Genomic DNA, 14,481 nt, shown 5'->3' with positions numbered 1-14,481 from the left:
TAATCCAAATTTAGAAAATAAAATCGTGTGATATACTAGGATTTTAAACTTTTTATAAAAAAAAATTCAAAAAATCAAAAATCAAATTACTTTTCCATAATTCTCTAAATTTAAAACCCCTAAATTTAGCAATCTAGAATACTCATCGTCAAACCCTTTTCACTCCAAGCTACGGCTGCAGAACTCCGGTACCCGATTTAAAATCAAAGTACTTCTTCTTCTAAATTTAAAATCAAAGTACTACTTCTGTAAACGTATCACTTTTTTCCAGTTGAATTCTTAAGTTGATGCTATCATTCTTTGTTTCGTTTACTTCTTGAAACAGTCATTCTATTTTTAGTTACTGTTTCCCTTTGTTAGTATCCTTATGTAGAAGTGCAGAACTCCTATTTTTAGGAGCTACAGAAACAGTATTGTGTTATTCATGTATCGTAGGCTGACTTGCAAGATTAGAGTGTATGCAATTCAAATGATTTTATGAGCTATTGAAGCAGTATTATTCATGTAATGTTGCAAAATTAGGAGTGTATGAATGGTTTTAGGAGCTATAGAAGCAGCACTATTCATGTAATGTTGCTTGACTTCGCAGATTAGAGTGTAGCACTTTAAATGTTTTCGAATTGCTAAGACCAACCTGCTCAGCTTTTTAATAGCAGCTGATGTTTTAATCTCAGAGCCAGAGGATGATGGGAAGTGCTGAAGGAAAAACTGTAGGCTCATCAGACTGCTGGGAAATTGTTCACATTCCCGAAAAGCCTCCGATTTGCCCCGACCACCAGCCTACGGGTATATATTTTTGTGATTCTTTATACTGGTGCCTACGGGTATATATTTTTGTGATTCTTTATACTGGTTGGAATATATGTGATGATTATATCGTTTTCTTTATTTGCTTGGGCTTTATTTCTTAGTATTCTGTATATGCAGTGGATGTACTGGCTTCCGCAATTGATGCTAAGCATGCGAATACTATAGTCAGGTGTGCTGGTTTGGTTCATAAATTAGTTATTTTAACCTTATATTGATATGTTGTTTATTTTATTTCAAATTTGTGTCCAGAAAGCTAAATCATATAGCTCCCCTGGAAGGCCTCCGCCATGTGAAGCGCATAAAAAAGACTTTTCTTGATGGAGGTAGTTGCAGGTCTTCTATATTACTTTCTTTGCTTTTCAAATTTTTTTTTCATACATAATTTTATATGCAATTATACATAGCGGGATCTGACTAGTGGTTAGTTTTGTCAAAGTATATGTTATTCTAGAAGTTACTTAGTTCATTGTTGATGTAGTTCAACTGTATTTACTCAGAATACTGAAATACCAAGGAAGTTATGTTTTGGCTTATTGAGTTAGGCATGCATGTTCATAAGGCCAAGGAGAAACATGATTATCACATCCTATGCACACAGAGTACTTAATTACTTTTCCATATATTTGTTGTATTTTCTGCTTGATCATACAGATATTAGTATGTTTGATCTAAGACAGCACATTTATCCTGACAGGAAAGAGTCAATTATTTGTGATTTTATGCATGGATCATGGAAGCAATGCTGAGTTTAACTATATACCGGAGGATGTGCTGGGGCTTATGAATGCGTACCAGTTGAGTACTTTCACTACAAAAGTGGGTCATCGTTTTATCATCTTAATCGATGCCAGTTCCTGTCTGAACAATTCCATGTATCTAAAATCATAATACAACCTGGCATGCATGCTGATGCAGTTAAATTAAATTGCACTCTACGGTTTATTGTTAACATTTGAAATCATTGAAAGAGATATTTTGTTAAATCAACTTTCTCAAAATGCTATGGTATCTATCTCGTTACTCATGTTTCAAATCTAACTCATTTCATTGTAAGCATATGTTCCCGTTTACATAAAATTTTTTGCCAACCCTGATTGGTTTAGGTATGCAAATATGCCGCAACAACAAAAGAAGAATGGGAAGAACAATGCAAATTGTGGCCAACTTCCTTCCATCCACCTACGTTGTAAGTTATTAAAGATATCAACTAATAGTGTTTTTAACATGAGGTCGAAGTTCTAAGTTTCTTCATGTAACAGCAATATTGATGGCATAACTGGATTTTCGGAGGCGGATTCATTATCTATTCTCAAATTTATGAAACATGCAGTTCACATGGCGAAATCCGGCGCTTCGGTATGTTCTGATCTATAATCCTATACTAAATGCACACTAAATGCTTCTTTCTCTTCCAGTCCTGGCAAATTTTATGGTTTCTCTCGTATATCTTGTTCGCATTGAAAAAATCATCTTCTTAGCTCATTTTCAATGAAGGAATTCCTTGCTAGTTTTTATACCTAAAATTTAAATCTTAAATTATTACGTTAATCAAATCTGAAGTGTGAACTTTATCGCACTTGGAGCCAATTTGCAAAGTAATATGCCATTGTTTTGTCCAGTGGGAAGAAAATGGCCTTGTAGCTCTATACTCTATTCTTGTTAATGGAGTAGGCGTTATCATCTTATTTGTTTCTTTATTTTTTTTATCTTTGGTTTCATATCCTCCTTGACTTCTCTTCCTACCGTTTATTGGCCTTATAATTTATTAATCACATTTCCTTCTTTTTTATTTTCATTCTCTAGTCCTGATCAATTTAAGCTAAATTTTGTTGTCAGCTTGTCAATGCTGCTGTTATAGTGGATCCTTTATCAGGCGAAACTATTGCTAGCTCGTGTGATGAGGTCTTTTATCCTGGTCCTAAAGGTAGTAGCAAGGAGTCATGCTGTTCTAAAGATCACGAAAGAACTATACAGGGTGGCCCTAATGAAATGGGAAATGATTTATTATCCAATGAAGCGAAGCAATCATATATGGAAGTCTCTTGTTTACATCCTTGGGGATGGCTCGAGCAGCGATTACATTCGAATTCGGATTCTTGGCATCCTTTACGACATGCAGCCATAGTGGCAATCGAAGCTTCTGCTGCAAGAGACGGACATCTTTTTCCTATGAGCCCACGAGGTGCAGATTGTGTTCAAGAAGATCAGAAAGTGCTAGCCCCAACCGGCTCTCCCTTAAAAAGACAAAAGGTGAAGATGACCAATGCTGAGTTTGGCTGAGCAAAAGCTATCTGAAACCTACTTACTCCATCTTATGTTTTCTGTGGACTTTGCTCAAATGCTATATTTTATTTCAGGTAAAGAATGACGAGATATCAGATTGCAACATGAATGGTTCCAGATATGACCCAACAAGACCTTATCTGTGTACTGGCTACGACATCTACTTTGTGTGGGAGCCGTGTGCTATGTGAGTGTACTCTACTTGCTATAGCCTCTCTCTTACACAAACAAACTCTCATCTCTTTTGTGTATGTGGGGCGTTCGATGTAGCTTTAACCTCTTCTTTCGTTGATCACTTTAGTTTCTCTGACCACTCTCTAACTTCAGGTGCTCAATGGCGATTGTGCATCAGAGAATCAGGCGAGTGTTCTATGCTTTCCCAAACCCAAACGATGGCGCTTTGGGAAGCGTCCACAGACTGCAAGGAGAGAGGAGCTTGAATCATCACTATGCTGTTTTTAGAGTCATGCTGCCTAAAGAGATCCTTGATTGATGCAACATTTGCCTTGTATTATTAATTACTCCACATTACGAGTTAAGATAGTGTAGTAAACTTATCATTTATCCCTTGAATACATCTCTTATTGGCTACTTGCTGAAATCACCATGGCTTGTTGAGTTTTTTTTATCAACAAGTTTGTTTTGTTTTGCCATCCACTGATTAATTCCAAGAAAATGAGTAACTTTATCACGAATAGTCTTGATTTAATTTCTGTCTGGTAGAATATAACACTGGAATTATCTTTAAATGTTAATGATTTCCTTAATTATGAATTAATCGACAATTTTAATAGTAGAAATTAGCATTTTTAATTCTATAAGAGTTTGGGTTGTATTTTACTGTTGGACTTGAAATTGTATCACAAAAAATTATAATCCTCATCCTATTTTTATTTATCAGAATACTAAATAAATTTTGTTAATCAGTAAACACAAATGTTAAAAAAATTATACTGACTATTTTGCCCCTCAACGGATAAAACGACCATCAGATTGATGATTTCGCAACACAAAATTTTGCAGAGCTCTCTTTGAAGATTGTAGCTCGACTTTTTTTTTTCATGTTTTCAAATCACTCAAGTTTGGGAGGATATAGGTGTCCTGCCGAAATTAGGATGTTCGGTCCTTGATAATTTGCCATTGTTTCTGCAACACAAATATTTGTGGTGTTAATTGTTTTATGCTGGATTGTTAGGATGAGCCAAGAAGAATCAGTTTCCAACCAATTTTTAGAGTTCTAAACCCTAAAAAATGGCAGCTTTTCCCGCAGCAAGGATTTGCCCCCTTGCCATTTCGAGTTCGGCCGAAAGAAGTAATAGTGAGTTTCCCTGATTGATTATGAATTTGGATGATTTTTACACCGTCTCCTAATTTGTAAATTTTAATCCGTACATATACAAGCAAAAAATAGCTTTTTAGGGCAGCTGATTCTTGAAGAAATCATACATTTGATGAGTTATTCTATATCCGAATGCACCAGCTAATTACCCTTTGTTTTTCTGTATTTTTTTTGTGTATTCTCAGAGAGATTACAATCGAGGTGTAATGCTATGGTTTCCTTCGATGAAACATCAACAAGTCGCCGTTTTCTTATGCAAAATGCTGCTGTTTCTGCACTTGCATTGTTGAATCCGAACTGTGGATTGATGTTATTGCCTGCACGGGCAGAGGAAAAGGCGAAGGATGATGAGGGTCTAGTTGGGGCGTTGCAGTCGTTGTTTGATCCTAATGAGAAAACCAAATCAGGAAAGGTTTTGCCAAAGGCTTACTTGAAATCAGTTAGAGAAGTTGTGAAAACACTTCGCGAATCATTGGAGGAAGATACCAAGGATATGGCGAAGTTCAGACGAACAGCTGATGCAGCAAAGGAATCAATCAGGGAATACTTGAGCAGTTGGAGGGGGCAGAAGGAAGTTGTCAACGAGGCAAGTTTTCTTTTTAACATCTGATATTTCACAAGTTGAGGGCTTTACATTTACTCATTAGAAAATTGTGTGATGGTTGAACAATTTCATCATATTGTCAAAGAGTGGGAGTTTTGGTGCTTCTCTTCTTCACATGTGTTTGTTTACCTATAGTGAATAATATTAGCTAAAACCAACTGTCACACTGGTCTTATGGACGATCTTGTTATATCTTCGGTTATGGTCTCGGTCACGCAATTCATTCTGTGGTTAGCTCTTCAGTGAAATGCATTTAGCATCCCACTTGAGTCTGATGAAAATAGGCATGGATTTACGTAGAATCAAGAATTGAACCGAGTTATTTACTTTTTGCGTATGATGTTGGAACATCCTGCTGCAGGAATCGTATGCAATGCTCGAAAAAGCCATAAGATCGCTCGCCAGTTTTTACTCGAAAGCTGGACCATCCGCTCCCCTTCCAGAGGAGGTTAAGACAGAAATATTAAGCAATCTCACCACTGCAGAAGATTCACTTTGACATGGGATCACAGTTTGGAATATGTCTGAGTTCATAGGCTCCATTTTGATAACTTCATGTATATTGACAGCCTATAATACTTTTCCAAGATTAGAGATTTTTTGTGTTGCTTGTAGTCCTCAATTGGAACAATGACACCATATTCGGTGATTTATTATGTGTTTGATTTTCTTCTAGCTGACAGTTTAGTTGACTTCATTTGCTTCCAATGATATCCTCAAAACAAGCAGGATGTTAAGCTGTGAAAAGGTAATAGCATTTGCAGGCAACAAGATAATAGTAATAACTAAACATAAGATAAGATTGAGTGTGACATATACCATCCAAGTTCATGCTTTCCTCAGCAATAATTTGGAATCAGATTCTCATTCCAATAAATGAAAATATGAGACCTCTGCTAACATATAAGTATATATATACAAATTACCAGATTGATAGCTACATTCAAAACTTAAAAAAATGCTGCCTCTGCTAAAAAATGAGCTGCAAGGCTTGCTACTCGAATCTGATGATATTCACAGCAGACAATCTGTCAGAACAATGAGGGTTTGGAAACCATAAGGAGCTGTTAGGATTTGAAATTCAAATACGACGAAGCATCCTGCAGTAATACTAATACCCTCAAAGAACTGTACACCTAATACTGTTTCTTCTATTCTCTCATCCACAGCACATAAAGCTACAAAACCCTGAGTACCCTCACATTTCAAGGGAACAATTACCTGTTGTTTTCACCATCTGCAGCACTCTCAGTGGGTGCGGGTGCTGCGGTCTGAACCAAAGATTCGGAAGAGGTCAGAGATGCAGCTTCTCCATCAACCTCAAGGTCCGTTTCAGCTTCCTCTGGAGCAGCACAAGACACCTCAAGATCGTTTTGCATCTGGATGTTGGCCTTGCACACATTTCTTCCAGAATCGAGCAAACTTGATATAGGGGTGGGATTGTGATTTAAGTGCACTTTCGCAGTAACATCCTTTGCAGCGACTTCAAAACTTCTCTTGATGCAAAGGGCCTCCCCATGACATCCGTCCCTCTCGTTAAGGATTGAGGATTCCATATCTCCATTTGTAGCACTAAGTGAAGAAGCTTCAAGAACATAACAATTATTTTCAGGTGTGTCGAGGTTGGCATCTTCAGAAACCTTCACCAAGGAACCTATATTACAACTTGTAGATTCTGCAGTATCTTTTCCACTGGCCACAGTCTCGCTAAGAGTTTCAGTTGAAAGGTTGTGAATACCTTCAGTTTTGTTCTCCAAGGGAAAGTAGTCTTCCAGAGGAGGACCCTGCAACCCATTTTGCATGTCGATGTTTTTGCTTTCACAGACTGTGGAGCTAGCTGAGAGTTCTTTTTGGTTTTCTTCCATCTCAGAGTTGACCACTATAGCTTCGTTGCAGGCAAGAGGTGTATTAGATTCACAAACAGAATCTGAAGCACTAGCTTCCATGTTATTACAAAGAGCAGCTGGAGCCGGAAAGGCAGAGTCAACGTCACCAACTTTGTCGTTCTTCTTGGTGTCGTGGACCACTCCAGAATCATAACTCATCTGTTTCTCACACTCCATGGGTGAATCAATATCCAAGTTTTTTACCATAACAGGCAACTGAGACTGGTTTTTGATTGATTCAGAAACCTCCATACCTATAGTTGAAGTAGGGATGGATTAGGAGGGAAGGTACCATAAAAAATAAATAGAACATATACATGAAATCTGAGGCCAGCACATAATTTAGATTTCATTCAAGAAACTGTCGAAATCGTATGAGTGTATCACGTGGAAATTGGAATAGGAATTTGTTTACCATTGGAACGCTTAGCCAATGGTTTCTGCAACATGTCTGTTCCCGGAAACATCAACATGTTCATGGACTTTATTTCTTTCTTGAGTCCATCCTCAAGCTGATGAAAACCAAAAACCTTAGTCCACATGTTCATATGCTCTGATATGGCAGGAATGACCAATTGCTCGACTTTGAGATATCGGAGTTCCTGGAATCACAAAAGTTCAAAAAGTTACAACAGGGGAGCATACGTAGGGGGAGTTTATAGTCAATCAAACATGAATTTGGTAAACAAAAGCTCCAGAGCAAGTCATCACTGTTTCAATTGCCGATAGAAGACGCCTGCACATTCCTTTCTGCCTGTAGATTTCACGAGTACCAATAAATGGCATCTCAGCCAGACAGGTCCCTTGGATCCTAATGAAGAAAATAAAAATCCAATGATCAGATTGGCTCAGGGGAGGGGAAAAAAGCAAATGACAAATGACAAACAAACCTCAAAGGGCTTAGGCTTATGATCAAAATTTAATATCTCCTCAGTAAATAAATCAGTTTGTACTTAATGTTGACATTTTAGTTTTTTGTTTTTTATTTTTCTTCAATTTCTTCTTGTAAACCAGGCAACTTGAAACTGAATAGGAGAGGCTTAATCCCCTTCCTGAAAGAAAAAAATACACACACAAACTAAAGCTTCTAAGACAGTCATGATAAAAATCTTGTGAGGTATTATTATTACCATCTCAAGCTATTCATCAACAATTTTGAATTATTTTAGATGTGAAGCAAAATTAGGAAAAGAATAATGAGAATGGATAATCACAATGGTACTCTAAATGTTATGGATATAGATCCTTGCATCTCAGGTCGTCGCCACCACAGCCACATATAGTATTAAGGTAAAATTGTTTTATTACCTTATGGATGCTGCAGAAACAATTTCGTCACCCCTCTCCAGTATTATGGTATAGAATCCACAGTAATTCAGACGGTTGAAGTTTGATCTGCAAGAGAATCATCTGTCATATATACTGAAGACTAACTACTAAAGTAATCTCTGGATTTATGCATAATTGCATATATATGCATTGTATTTGAAGCCCCAGATTTGACAGCACAAACTTCACTTTTAGATTTATGTCTCCAATTCAAGACCTGTTATAGATAGCATTTTTTGTAATCACTCATAACATAAGAAACAAGCACCAAGCTGTTTGACCAAATATCCACATCAGACTTTTCACTCATTCCTTGCCTCAATTTATCCACCTCTCCACCACACACGTAACCACCACGGGCTCACAGCTTACTATGCAAATAAATACACTATAAGAGTCTAGGATCCAATTCCAAAAGGGCCCTATGATGATACTAATAATAATAAATAAGTAAACAACAACAACATTGTTGAAAACAGCAGTCAATATAATAACCGCTCACACTTTACTGTAGCATTTGGCTCTATATTTCTCCCACACTCACCCCTCTGTCTAAGTAGTGAGAAGGGAAAAACATAGTTTGTGATGCATGAGTGTGTGCACACGCAGGCTTAGCAGTAGGTAAACAACAGCTCACCCGATGTTATAGACTACATTGCGGATCATATTAATCCCACGTCTCCTGTCAATAATGGGCAAAAAACACTCATCCATAACAGACAATGCAACAGCTAGCTTGGAGTTTGATTCAACCCTTTGAGGAAACCATCGGTGTGAGGTATCAGACACATCTGTTCTCTGAATAAGAGACCATGAAAATCCTCCTTCCAGTTCATGTTTGACTCCAAGAATCTTTTGTAGATGATCATAAAACTAAAGAAGGGGAAGAGAGAAAAGAAATTGTCAATATTACCAATACAAGCCAGAATCTGAATGAAGGTTAATATCAATCTGAAGTACAAAAAAACTTCTCATGGAATTAAAAGAATACAGTATCTTTGGAGATGTAGGTGTAATTTCAATGTATTTGAGTGAAATTATTGGCAGAAATATTTGGATGCCATGAAGCAGGTTACCACTAAGTGCCACCAGTTCATGTAAAAGAAGATAAAATTTGGAAATTGCACAAACAATCACCGCATCCACAGCAAGCTAATGACCAGAGGCCTAGATTGGCTGTACTAAGGAAGAATTGTGGACTGTCATTATGCCAATTCATCTATACTATCAGTACTAAACTGAAATCAGGGATACCACAACGAAAATACAAACATGACGTGATGGCTGATACTGAACACATTATCTCAGTTTGTTTACAGCATCAGAAAGTAAAAAAAAACAGCATATATTCTCCTAGTACAATATCAGTAGGCATTCCTTATAAACTACTTTTTCATCTACCAGTTTTCAACAGAAAGTTGAGACAATGGGTTTCCAACTTCCAAGGGTAAAAGAAATCATCATTCTCCCATGATTATCATTTATCCCTATCAAGCATGAAATATTAGCTCGATGAAATTCATTAGTATATAGCAATATCCAAATATACTGAATAGCTTCCAATTGCTCATTTAGCCCTCGGGCTGTAAGGGTGATTAAAGAGAATATCATAATTCATAATGTATTGCTACAGCTAGCTATTATGGTGACCAAAGCTAACCTCTTGACACTGCAGCCCACAAAAGGATGCACCATTCAAACTCATAGACGAAGCAAGCACCTCTTTACTACATGATTTGTGATCTATGAAAATAATACAAAAGAGAGAAGTTTTTCAGGAAATTACTTCAAATAAAAAAGAAAATGTGCATTTGTGTTAGTTAGGGAGTTCAGAAAGAGAAAGGAAGAGCTGTGCAGAATTTCAAGCTAATAAAAACAATTACATTTTCCCTCACAGAAGCTGCATCTGGTAAGTTCATCGACACCACTGTCCCCACAAAATTTGCATATACAATTTGGACAGTGCCAATCACCTGAAGGAAGCATCTGCATTGAACATAAATTAGCCAAAGGCACTCAACTACCAAGAAAAAATAAATCCAATGCCAGTCAGTGTGAAAATTGAATATGATAAACTTGATTTGTGTCTTGTGCCAGTAATTGTGAACATTGCCTACAAGGTGCTATAACTCTCAGAATCTAACTTTTGTTCCATCTACTACAAAACATAAAAAACAAGCCCAAATGATAGATAAATCCCACTCTTTTAAAACCTGAACAATGAAGTAAACAAAATCATACCCAAAATGTAAATGGGGAAACAATGAATGATACAATGAAGCAAAAAATACAAATCGTGCTTGAGACCATCCTGTAATTACCTGCATTTCTAAACAGATCTGATGGAAAGTTGATGGACAACTATCGCAACAGATCAAAGCACCTCCATCACCACAAATGCCACAGGCATCGTCATCTGGATCGTCCCCATTAATGCCAACAGTATGATAATCTCGACAGACAGACTCCCCCTGCCTATTCCAGGCATCTACTTGGCATTGCAAAAGGGAGGTTCCGGACTCCAAGAATATGTTTTGGAAAGGCTGGCGCAACTTGCTGCCAGCATGCAGCTCAAATTTTGAAACGGTAAGGATTTTACTGCAGCAACCACAGTGAATTCCCTCTCTCGTGACCCAGCCTTCCAGCATCACCCGGTTCCTTCTGCGGTTCATATACTGCACTCTCTCACTCAACTGGGTTACTCCCGAATCAATCAGCCAGGCCAGTACAGTTCTTTTTCCACTGTATGGAACATATCCATCAGAGTCCGATTTCTCCCCCTTATCAGAGCGACGAACCAGAAGTGTGCATTTGCCAATCACTTTACTTGTTCTTCCCTGTAAGACATTAAACTTGGAACCAGAAGTATTCATGTCAACTTTTATTTTCCTGGATTTCATTTTTAGTGAACCATTACGTAATTCACCATCGCTCCCTTGACTGATATCAGGAAATTTGGTTCTCTGTGCCTTATGATTCTGTTTTCTACAGGAACTAAGTCTCTCCTCATTCTGATCACTGTCTGAGCTCTCTCCATCATCATCCCTACCAGAAGATCTCTTGGCACTCTTAGTCGGTCCATCTTCTTTCCTCTTCCTTTTCGTTGCTTCTTCAATCTTCTTTTTTGTCTGCCTAGTCAGTTTATTTATCAGATCTTCATCAAGGGGAGCAAACGAAGGAGAATCAATGACCAATTTACTTTTACTTTTACATTTATCTTCTTCCAGCTGTTTCTTAAATGCGTCGTAAGCCTTAATAATTGACCAGTAGGCTGTTCCACTAGGACTAATGTACACAGCATCTAAGTAATCTCTATTCCGCCTTGGTCTATAATCTATAGTCCACCCGGCATCAATTAGCATTTCCCTAATCTTCTCTCGCAACAGTTGCTTTTCAGTACATCGACCCCGCTTCACTTTCCCTTCTTTACCTTTAACAGAGGTGATATTCTCTATGGATGCTCTTTCTTCCTCCTTTTTCACATCTTTCTTCAAGCTAGAAACTTGAAGACCTGGTGGTGCCAGCTTAAGTGCTGTATCAGCAGCATCAGTTTCCTTCTCTCTGACCGTGATGCCTCTGCTCATGCCAATGATTTCTGACTCTCTCGTCTTGACGCCTTTACTAAATTTTGGTTTTACTTTTTCCAACTTTAGATCCATTTTCTCCTTCTCAATACACAAACCTCGGTTTTCTGGTGGCTTTGAAACCGGATGACCTACAACATGCCGGACATTCTTGGGTGCATCTTCTGACCTACAATGTGCTCTTTCTTCAACTCCCCTTGAATCATACCTACTATGATGAGAATGTAACTCCATCTTCCTCTTCTTCTTATTCACCATCACCTTCAACACCCCATTCTTCCCCTGCAGCCTGATTGGCTCATCAGCAACTTCTGGGTGCTTCAACCTGAACAATGAAACCGGCATTTCTTCCTCAACCTCCTCCGAGTCAAATCCCTTGTTCCTCAAACCAGTATATTCACCCCCCTTGCTTCTCCCACTGCTAGATTCATCAAAATGGAAACTATGCCGTCTATCAGCCACCAGATTCCCACGTGATGGTCCGATGACAAAATCCTTTGAACGCACACCACCTCTATACCCAGCCATCTTATACCTATTCTCCAAATACTCTTCCCTCATCCTTCTTTTATCAAATTCATGAACCTCATCAAACTCGTTTGAAAACTCACTCATCCTCCTACTCTCACCACCAAGATCAATCCCTACATTGCTCCTCTCATACTCCCTATTCTCAAACTCACTCCTCCTGTAATCCATGGAGCCATTGTGCAAGATCTTGCTATTCACTTTTCCCTTAAACCCCAATGACTCATCCTCATCACTGGCGCCAAATCCGCCTGCAACGAGCCTCGGCCTCTTTCGTTCATCACCATGACAAGTCAAACCCTCCCACCCCCCTCCCGGATTCCCATTTTCCACCTTCCTTTTTATTATCAAACACCCCGACGAAGTCTTCTTCTTTAACACACCACCCCCTGATCTTACACTATCTTCCATATTAGAAAAATCCCAATCAATTCCACACGCAATTGAACACGAACTCACCCGCGAAACAATATTTTAGACATGGATTCTCAATTCTATAGTCTAGCATTTGCAGATCTGACTCACAACCAAACGCCTACATAAATTCGCGGCACCGGATTAATTTTCAATAAAAAAATGAACCTCTCAACCTCGGCCGAAACCCGTGTATGGGATCGTATTCGAATTAACTGGCGTGATTTTCTGGCAAACCAATCGAAACGCAACGAGAAGAAGAAGAAGAATGTTTTCACAATAAAAAAAATACTTGAACACAAATTGCTTTCTCGAAGATATAGCAAAGTTTGTATAATACTATGCGTATTCTTTATTATTACGGCAGAAAAAAAGGAGGAAAGGAATTCGAAAAGAAAAATGTAAAGAAAATGCACTTTATGATACTGTGATCACAGAATTGTTTGGGAAGCAAAGCAATTGTATAGATTGGTAAAACCAAAACTCTGCCGTTTGCTTGTCATCGCCATTTTTAAAATCTAACTACATACTGTGATCACAGAATTGTTTAGCAATTATTTCGAATAATACTATTTCTTGGTGGACTGTACTAATCACTGCGGTGAAAACGGGAATCCGAGGAGTAAAGATTAATGGTCTTGGTCTTCCAGTTCCTGCTGCTTGCTGCTGCTGTTGTTGCACAGTATGATTGAACGAAGTCAGAATTCTTCATAACTTTTCTGAGTCTTTTCTTTTGTTTCTGCAATTTTGAGGATTTTATTTTTTCTATATTTTTTATTTTGTTTTTTGTTAATGTGAAACAATACCGAAATTTGATTATTTTGTTCCGCATTCAAAACTCAAATTATGTTTAAAATGCAATTGACTAGTTATACCAATAAATATTTAAAACAAAATATAGGTTAAAAAAAAATTTATAGTTCAAACGCAATGAAATCTATTAGAAATATGTACATTGAAATAAAATTAATGAATATAATTATGAACTGCAGCTCAATAGCTAAGACATGTTTTCCTTCTAATTAATAGATTGAAGGTTCGGATCACCATGATATAAATAAGATTCAAGACACTATTAGATAAATGAAGAACCATTATTGGGTTTTTCACTTAAGTTTTAAATTATTTTGTATATATTTTTTCATAATTCCCAGCGCCATATTTTTTGTTTACAAATTCGATATTTTTATCAGTAATTTTTTACTTATCGCGGTAAGTTTAGTATACGATTCAGATCTATGGAATGTGCGAGTTCTTTTCTGATGATTAAGTACATAATTTATATTCTCATTATTCAAATTTTCATAAGTTATTTATATGGAATTGATCAAATAAATTCAATTTCTAATATCGTAGTGATTTTACAAACAATATTTTTGGATTATATATACGAGAGACTACCATTTGAAATTCATTTTCTGTGTTTTCGTAATTGGGCTGGAGCTTTGAAAGGTGCAGTTTATTGCATAAATGGGCCTCAGAGGAATTATCTATAGACAAATGGAGTATTACTCAATATGATTTGCAACACCAAATCCACATACAATATTCATCTATACTTATAACTGATTAATATCACCAGTTAAACACCAACAAAAACATAAACAAATCTTTCCCATTGGATAAAATAATCTGCAGTTCTGTCCTATAAAATCAAATCTTCAAACACTATATCATTGCAAGTCTAGCATATCAATTTCGCTC

At 37.3% G+C, this 14,481-nt stretch overlaps 3 protein-coding genes across 8 annotated transcripts; 2 read left to right on the top strand and 1 right to left on the bottom strand.

Annotated features, from left to right (window-relative positions):
* The first annotated feature begins 89 nt into the window (after positions 1-89).
* LOC121808688 (tRNA-specific adenosine deaminase TAD3-like) lies at positions 90-3,784 on the top strand. Of its 4 annotated transcripts, none has more exons than XM_042209284.1 (10): positions 90-208; positions 675-786; positions 928-979; positions 1,060-1,133; positions 1,505-1,626; positions 1,914-1,996; positions 2,070-2,166; positions 2,647-3,060; positions 3,168-3,280; positions 3,421-3,784. In XM_042209284.1, exons 2-10 carry the CDS (start codon positions 684-686, stop codon positions 3,584-3,586), a joined length of 1,224 nt encoding a protein of 407 aa, XP_042065218.1. In that variant the 5' UTR covers positions 90-208; positions 675-683; the 3' UTR covers positions 3,587-3,784. The 4 variants fall into 4 exon arrangements, with proteins under 4 accessions (XP_042065218.1, XP_042065226.1, XP_042065233.1 ...); XM_042209292.1 differs by having other exon boundaries at positions 135-237; XM_042209299.1 differs by having other exon boundaries at positions 154-188.
* Positions 3,785-4,092: 308 nt separating this feature from the next.
* On the top strand, positions 4,093-5,711 carry LOC121808666 (photosystem II D1 precursor processing protein PSB27-H2, chloroplastic-like). Of its 2 annotated transcripts, none has more exons than XM_042209271.1 (3): positions 4,093-4,405; positions 4,618-5,018; positions 5,398-5,711. In XM_042209271.1, exons 1-3 carry the CDS (start codon positions 4,345-4,347, stop codon positions 5,533-5,535), a joined length of 600 nt encoding a protein of 199 aa, XP_042065205.1. In that variant the 5' UTR covers positions 4,093-4,344; the 3' UTR covers positions 5,536-5,711. The 2 variants fall into 2 exon arrangements, with proteins under 2 accessions (XP_042065205.1, XP_042065200.1); XM_042209266.1 differs by having other exon boundaries at positions 4,094-4,411.
* A 141-nt stretch (positions 5,712-5,852) lies between these two features.
* On the bottom strand, positions 5,853-13,459 carry LOC121808646 (increased DNA methylation 1-like). 2 transcript variants are annotated; one of them, XM_042209235.1, is made up of 9 exons: positions 10,573-13,458; positions 10,135-10,237; positions 9,912-9,994; positions 8,889-9,124; positions 8,231-8,317; positions 7,634-7,733; positions 7,338-7,524; positions 6,258-7,176; positions 5,853-6,064 (listed from the first exon to the last, which is right to left on the bottom strand). In XM_042209235.1, exons 1-9 carry the CDS (start codon positions 12,772-12,774, stop codon positions 6,031-6,033), a joined length of 3,951 nt encoding a protein of 1,316 aa, XP_042065169.1. In that variant the 5' UTR covers positions 12,775-13,458; the 3' UTR covers positions 5,853-6,030. The 2 variants fall into 2 exon arrangements, with proteins under 2 accessions (XP_042065169.1, XP_042065178.1); XM_042209244.1 differs by lacking the exon at positions 5,853-6,064 and having other exon boundaries at positions 6,538-6,676; positions 6,775-7,176; positions 10,573-13,459.
* Positions 13,460-14,481: the final 1,022 nt, after the last annotated feature.

Source organism: Salvia splendens, chromosome 1 (genome assembly GCF_004379255.2).
Source record: "Salvia splendens isolate huo1 chromosome 1, SspV2, whole genome shotgun sequence".
Lineage (NCBI taxonomy): Eukaryota > Viridiplantae > Streptophyta > Magnoliopsida > Lamiales > Lamiaceae > Salvia > Salvia splendens.
The sequence above is the reverse complement of the archived record's forward strand: the minus strand, read 5'-3'. Positions and strand labels throughout refer to the sequence as shown.

Bases quoted from the DNA above. Each gene is read 5' to 3' on its own strand.
- LOC121808688 (XM_042209284.1), top strand. From the start codon at position 684: ATGATGGGAAGTGCTGAAGGAAAAACTGTAGGCTCATCAGACTGCTGG. The intron at 1,997-2,069 runs GTAAGTTATTAA...TTCATGTAACAG, and splicing joins TCCTTCCATCCACCTACGTT to CAATATTGATGGCATAACTG. The intron at 3,281-3,420 runs GTGAGTGTACTC...CTCTAACTTCAG, and splicing joins GTGTGGGAGCCGTGTGCTAT to GTGCTCAATGGCGATTGTGC.
- LOC121808646 (XM_042209235.1), bottom strand. From the start codon at position 12,774: ATGGAAGATAGTGTAAGATCAGGGGGTGGTGTGTTAAAGAAGAAGACT. The intron at 10,238-10,572 runs GTAATTACAGGA...TGTTCAATGCAG, and splicing joins AGATCTGTTTAGAAATGCAG to ATGCTTCCTTCAGGTGATTG. The intron at 9,995-10,134 runs GTAATTGTTTTT...TTATTTTCATAG, and splicing joins CAGCTTCTGTGAGGGAAAAT to ATCACAAATCATGTAGTAAA.
- LOC121808666 (XM_042209266.1), top strand. From the start codon at position 4,345: ATGGCAGCTTTTCCCGCAGCAAGGATTTGCCCCCTTGCCATTTCGAGT. The intron at 4,412-4,617 runs GTGAGTTTCCCT...GTGTATTCTCAG, and splicing joins TTCGGCCGAAAGAAGTAATA to AGAGATTACAATCGAGGTGT. The intron at 5,019-5,397 runs GCAAGTTTTCTT...ATCCTGCTGCAG, and splicing joins AGAAGGAAGTTGTCAACGAG to GAATCGTATGCAATGCTCGA.